The sequence below is a fragment of the Nicrophorus vespilloides genome, unplaced genomic scaffold (assembly GCF_001412225.1).
Source record: "Nicrophorus vespilloides isolate i.1.1-1 unplaced genomic scaffold, Nicve_v1.0, whole genome shotgun sequence".
NCBI lineage: Eukaryota > Metazoa > Arthropoda > Insecta > Coleoptera > Silphidae > Nicrophorus > Nicrophorus vespilloides.
The window spans coordinates 1-6659 of record NW_017099682.1 but is presented as its reverse complement, the minus strand read 5'-3'; the positions used below and the strand labels follow the sequence as shown (position 1 = coordinate 6659).

The 6659-nt window shown below is 35.7% G+C and overlaps 1 protein-coding gene and 1 long non-coding RNA gene across 5 annotated transcripts in view; one reads left to right on the top strand and one right to left on the bottom strand.

Moving 5' to 3' along the window:
• LOC108565193 (acetyl-CoA carboxylase) overlaps positions 1-5780 on the bottom strand; it is a 13791-nt gene extending 8011 nt beyond the window's left edge. The window contains exons 1-4 of one of the 4 annotated variants that reach the window (XM_017924508.1): positions 5681-5780; positions 5539-5620; positions 4073-4114; positions 3666-3981 (exon numbers count right to left, since the gene is read on the bottom strand). In XM_017924508.1, coding sequence (XP_017779997.1) covers positions 3666-3981; positions 4073-4114; positions 5539-5617 — 437 coding nt within the window. In that variant the 5' untranslated portion in view covers positions 5618-5620; positions 5681-5780. Of the gene's footprint in view, positions 1-552; positions 967-3665; positions 3982-4072; positions 4115-5538; positions 5621-5680 lie in introns of those variants that run through there. The other 3 variants (XM_017924509.1, XM_017924510.1, XM_017924511.1) reach the window with 3 other exon arrangements.
• On the top strand, positions 4099-4510 carry LOC108565194. The gene is made up of 2 exons (XR_001891167.1): positions 4099-4180; positions 4242-4510. It is a non-coding gene; the product is annotated as an uncharacterized LOC108565194 (long non-coding RNA).
• Positions 5781-6659: the final 879 nt, after the last annotated feature.

Sequence of the window (6659 nt, the reverse complement as noted above, 5' to 3'; positions counted from 1 at the left end):
ATGAAAGCTAAAAACAATTAATTATCAACGTTTTGTGAATCTGTAATGCACCTGACGTTCATTTAGTAAATTGAAATATGAAATTATGATTTTTAATTTTTCTTGTAATGTAATAATGTAAAATTGTCAATTTCGCCATAATTTTAATCATTGATAAACGCATTTGCAATTCCAATTATTAATAATATCAATTTTGTAATGATGTTACGTAAATGAAAGCTGAAACAATTAATTATCAACGTTTTGTGAATCTGTAATGCACCTGACGTTCATTTAGTAATTTGAAATATGAAATTATGATTTTTAATTTTTCTTGTAATGTAATAATGTAAAATTGTCAATTTCGCCATAAATTTAATTATTGAAAAACGCATTTGCCAATGCCAATTATTAATAATATCAATTTTGTAATGATGTTACGTAAATGAAAGCTAAAACAATTAATTATCAACGTTTTGTGAAATGAAATCTGAAACTATTTTAAAGGGAATCGATTGGAAATTTAACGCGCAAAAAGGAGGTCGTCATCATCGTCGTCACAGTGTGTCTTACGTCAAGGTGGTTCCAGGTTTGAGGAGACGCGCATGTTTCGCCCAGCTGACGCGCGGTGCGGCCGTACTGAACACGTCGGAGACGCTGTCCACGCCGACCTCCGACCCAGACCCTGAAGCCGTCAGTTCATCGACGCCGTTCACGTTCTCCACCTCCTCATCGCCGATCACGAATCTCTTGCTGTTCCTCCTGTTCAACGGTTTAGCCATCTTCGCGTCTACGTCGAAGCGCGTTCCACTGTACCGTCGTGCGTCCTCCGCCTCTTCATCGACTTCCACCAACACTTCGGCACTCTCACTAACGACCTGGTATCCAAGAACGTTCCGAAGAAAGTTCATCAAGTGCTCTGTTCGTTCTCCCACTCAATCACTCACTCACTATATATATTTTTCAGTGAATATTTCAGAATCGATTTGCGCGTGCGACGGGTGCCGTCCAGTCTCGGTATTTTAATTGCAAAAACCCCGAGCAGAAACGTGGACAAACGCGAAATTAAATCACCTTTTAACGAGTTCCCAAAACAGAAAAATTAAAAAAAGAAAGAAACAAACTTTCGAGACTTTCCCTATCTCAATTAGTCGTAGTTACTTTAGCGACTAATACAATTGTCATCGTTGTACAGGTAAAAAGAACACGCATGTGAATCGAAAACTCGAGACGGGCAGGACACGTCGAGGCGCGGTCGAAGCGTTCTACTTCCACACTGACTCTGAATCGAAGCGAAGCGAAGAAACGGAGCGACGAGAGTAGTGCAGATCACACACCACTTTCCATCTCCGTCCTACATGTTACGATGATGATTTTGATGGTGATGATGATGAAACGAGCGAGGTGGGTTTCCGCGCTTCCAATCGAAATTCGGAGGTAGCATTAATAGTAGTAGTAGTAGTGGCACAATGTATAAAAATACGAGGTCGCACGTTGATCGTGTAAAACGCGTCGACCGGTCGAACGCGAATGCGCCGCCTCCGCACTCCTCAACCACCACGACGATGTTGACGACGACAATGCGCGGGGGGCGGTTACGATCGGCTGCTACGCAACGCGCGATCAACAGGTGACCTGGTGATGCGGCCTACAACTGTTCCCCTAACTACGTACAAACAATAATAGTCATCACCAAGGCAACATCTTCCAAAACAAACTTCCCCCAAAATTCACACAACTCGAACAAATGGGGTGAGTTGAAGTTGCATTCATCAAATATTGCAATTGAATATTAAAAGAACGTAATTTTACTGAAAAATCAGTTGTAAAGTGAAACTTTTCGATCATTAAAATCCAATCGAAACTAATTTCAATGTTACGTAAATGTTTTCGTTTTAAAATAAATCAAATGCAGTCTTCGTTTGTTATTTCCATGCGTTACTCGATAATTTGCGACTACTTAAAATTAATATGGAATTTTCGTGTTTTGTTTTTTTTTACGATCCAATTGATTGCTAAGTAACGTTCAAAACACTAATGTTTCTATAGCGACTCGAAAAACAAAAATATATCTATTTAACTTATCGTTGCAACAATCGGTGGTTACGTAATCTCAGGAAAGAGAGAGATTAAAAAAGAACGATAATTTGGAAAATACAAAGTTGGAAAATACAAGCAATTTCGCTGAACAATTATAAAGCAATACATGCAGTTTTTACGATTGTATTGTTAAGAAATGTAATATGTGCATTGCTATTATGCAATTTAAACAATTAGTAGACCACCAACTTTGCTTCGCAGTAGTATTTTGGTCTAAAAAATCAGATGCCCTAAGGGTAATATCATCCGGAATGAAATGACTAGAACTTGGCAGTTAAATAACAATTGTTGTGTTTAATTGTGCGGCAGACCTCGAAACGATGATAAAAACAGAAACGTTTAAAAACTTTATGTTTATCCGAACAAATGGAAATAATTGTATGCGATTAAAAAAAAAAACTTAACGATGTATTTGTTACGAAATCAATAAAAAATTTATTGGAATTTTACTGTTTTTTTTAAACATTAATTCAATGCCAATTCCGCTTAAGCCTCTTATTTTTACTGATCTTTGTATCAATTGCTTCAACTTTCCTAAATATGTAATGGTGACAACTAAAACTAATCTAGCGCACTTCAATTTATTTACAAAACTTTATCAAGATCAGTCAAACAAAACAATTCGAACTTTGTGGAAACAAACGTGTGTTTTGTGAATGACGAGAAGAATCTAGGAGTCGTTACAATAACAAAAACAATCGAGAATCGAATGTCGCCGCGTCCTTAATTATCGGAACGGGCGACCTCCAAGCAAACTAAATCTATTTATTATATTAAATGCCGAAAGACTTGCCAGAATGTGCAGTAGCAGCAACAAACAAATTATAATTAAATCAATTGAAAAAAGAAAAAAAAACTAAATCAGAAATGAATCGATTGCACACTGTGATTGTGCAAAATTATGCAACGCATATTTATGAAAAGAAAACAATGAAAAATATCAATCTATGTCTCAATAAAATGCAATAAACATAATTTTAATAGTTGTTATTGATATTGAACTGCGTCATTTTTTTTTCTCTCCAAACTATATTAATTATTGAAATGCACATTTTCTCACATCGATTCTAAACAACTTTGTTATGCACGTTAATTATTAACGGTCCAATTAAATGTATGTAACTGTGCGTCAATCGATCGAGTTTCGCATTTAAATCGAATGATGAACGTTTAAAAAGTGATTGAATTTAACAAACGTTTCAATTTGAAAGTTTACTTTTCTTTTTGTCAATTGAGATAAAATTTGCGAGCTGTCATTGTGACAGTGACATAATCGTGAAATTTAACAACTTGTGTACTGTCAAAGTGACATAAACTTGTTTTGTTTAACAATAACACTCAAATGTTTCAATTTTGAAAGTTTACTTTTCTTTTTGTCAATTGAGATAAAATTTGCGAGCTGTCATTGTGACAATGACATAATCGTGAAATTTAACAACTTGTGTACTGTCAAAGTGACATAAACTTGTTTTTTTTTTGTAGGTGATGAAACAACTGCGATTATATAGAGAAAAAAAAATGATTGTAAATTTTTAATTACCAAGGTGAACCTGTTTCGAGATTTAGTGGATGAAACTGGAACTTACTTTAGTCTTCTACGTTTCTCTATCAGTGCTGTTCTCTGTTCCGAGGTGAGACCTCCTTGTCCATTCGATGATGAGACTGGGGGCACGGTCGTCGCCGTTTCGATTCCCGAAGGAAAAGTGTCCTCCGCCTCCTCACGGGCCTCGTCGCCGAGGGTCCATTGCACCGCCTCCTCGCTCATCTTCACCACGACGTCGCTCAGATCGACGTCTCCGCTCTCTCCGTCCTCGAGGAACACGAACTCCTCGGACCCGCTTCCGGTGTCTGTATCTGTGCTACCCTCCACGGTCTCGCTTCTCGCCTCCACTGATTCCGAAACTGCAAACAGTCACAACAATAACATTAACTTGAGATGAAAAAAAAAAACAACGATGAAGATGATGATGATAAAAATGAAGATATTTGATACCTGACATCACGTAGATACCCGAGTCCATTAACCTTAAGCCGCATGTAAGGTAGAAGAAAAAAAAAACAGAGATTGGTGAAAATTGAGAAAGAATCCACAGAAATCAAGGTAAATATGACTTTTGAACTTCAATTGACAGATCACGTGTCAATGTCAAAGCTCATTTCAGACATGGCGGAAAACAAAATGGTAACCAAACAGTCGACATTCACAACAACAACAACAACAACAAATATCATTTCCAACATGGCGAAAAACAAAATGGAAATCAATCAAACAATTTGACAAAAGAAAAAAATAATTGAAAATCAATCGAAATGACAGAGATATTTTCCGCGTAATAAACAAAACACGTTCGAACAAAATCTGCTGACTGTTGCGATAAGCTCTAGTGTGGAGGTCAGCGGGGAACACCTCAAAGTGACTTTACAAAAAAAATAAATAAACACAGAACGTCCGATTACATAAATCGAATTGGAGCATTTTTATCTTTCAAGAAAACATAAAATTATCAATAAACGCAACACTTTTCAATAATTGTCAATTATTAATTGTCATAATTATCAACAACAAAAAAAAACTATGTCAATTGTTTCTATGTAAAAGCAATAGATAATATTGGTAAAAACTATAGAAACAATTAAAATTAAAATTCGAAAACGAATCAATTTAGTCTGAATTGAAAACAAGTCGAGCTGTTACATAATTTTTCAAAAAAAAAATGCAAAAATTGTTATCGGTGACCGAAGAAGAAAACACGTCTTCTTATCTGCAATTACTATTTTTTGGGCGAAAGCCGTGGATACGTGACGCAATTAAATACGACTCGAATTTTGGGTATCGGGCAAATGGACAGGAAAAAAGGTGTTATCTTATTTTGGGATCAAATCAACAAGGCGATGGACGTCATTCAACAATCAATTAATTAGATTTGAATATACGTATTTCATTACGAAATTCTCTCGATTTCCTACTGTCAAATTGACAGTGACATAACAGACAATTTGCGTTGTTCTGTCAGAATGATGTAACTCTTCAATATTGACGAACAAAATTATAAGTTTTGTATTGTAAAGAAACATTAACGATTTACAGAAAAAAAAAACAGTTTGAGCTCTTTTGTTGTTAAACAAAATTGTGTTTAAACAAAAAATTGAACAGGTATGTTTGGTTGCATAAGGCAGTAAACATTCTATATAAATGTGTAAAGCAAATAACGTGAGTAAATTGCAATGAACACCTTTGGACTGCGATTGTTAAGTCAACATCTCAGTGGAGTCAACAGATTTATCATCAGAGTAAACGAATATAAATTTAAGAAAAAAAAAACTATGGAATGCGTCAATTTGTTATGTAAAATTGATTTGTTATTCGTTATTAAATGTACAATTGTTCTGTTGAAATTGTCGATATTCGTGTCTGGATAAAGGATTCGTTAGAAATTGAATGAGTAATTAAATAATTACCTGGTGTCTCGTTTCGGAAACGCCGGAACAATTGTTGCAGGAAAATGGCTACGAATAGAGCCAGCAGGAAGAATAACATAAACTGCAACAGAAGAGAAAAGTTAGAAAACGTAATTGAATTGGATTCGGACAAAACTCGTACTCTTCCTCTCGCATAAAGTTAGTACACTTTGCACTTTGAAAATCCGAATAAATTGATCTAATTGAGAACTTCTCCTTCGTCTTCCGCGAACTTGAACTAAAGCCTCGACGTCGGATCGATGTGACTTATATCAACTAAATTTCGATAAAAAGCGCGCTACAAATTTTTTTTTGTTCTCTCTACACTCTCTCAAAATTATTATTATTATTATGTTGTTTCTGTCGCTCCTCTTGGGAACAGAGTGGAAAAAGAAGAAAAAATAAACAAAACGATGATTGGCGATGTGTGTTTGTGCGCTATCTGACCCCGCTCGCTGCATGATTATTATTATTGGTCTGATTATTACTCGATTACCTAACGATAACGACGATAAAGTTACGCGAAAATCACTATTCACCGTAGATACACACACACACCACGATCAATTGTTTTGATTTTGTTTTGTCCGTTTCTAAGCTTCCTACGATATAAATTGGATAAATTTGTCGAATAACGATGATTTGCCTTAATCGAGTGGATCAGAGCACCTGCGATTCGCTATCGACGAATAGTTCTTTCGAAAGTCTTGCTGCTTGGCTCATGGATTGGTCATGGCAGATAACGACGAGATAAGCGCAAGAAAAACAAGAGTGTTTATCGAACGAGCTAATGAAATTGTGTCGAATTGCAGTTGGCTCTATTTATAGACAAACATTCGATTCAGAAATTGCAACGATCTTAACGCTGCTTCTTAACTCATTCTTTTCACTCCTGAAGAACTCCAAAGAATGAATATGAAAGATGATATATTCTTGTGGTTTCATCGGTTTGGCTGTAATTCGTGTTTAAAGTTGAAAAAACGTTGAAAAAAGCAGTGTTTTCACATTTCATTGATTATCTCAGAAACTATAAAAGATAGAATGGATTGAGATCCAAAGGATGCATATGAAAGCTGAATGTTTGNGGAATGTATCGATTGTTCATATATTCTTATGGTTTC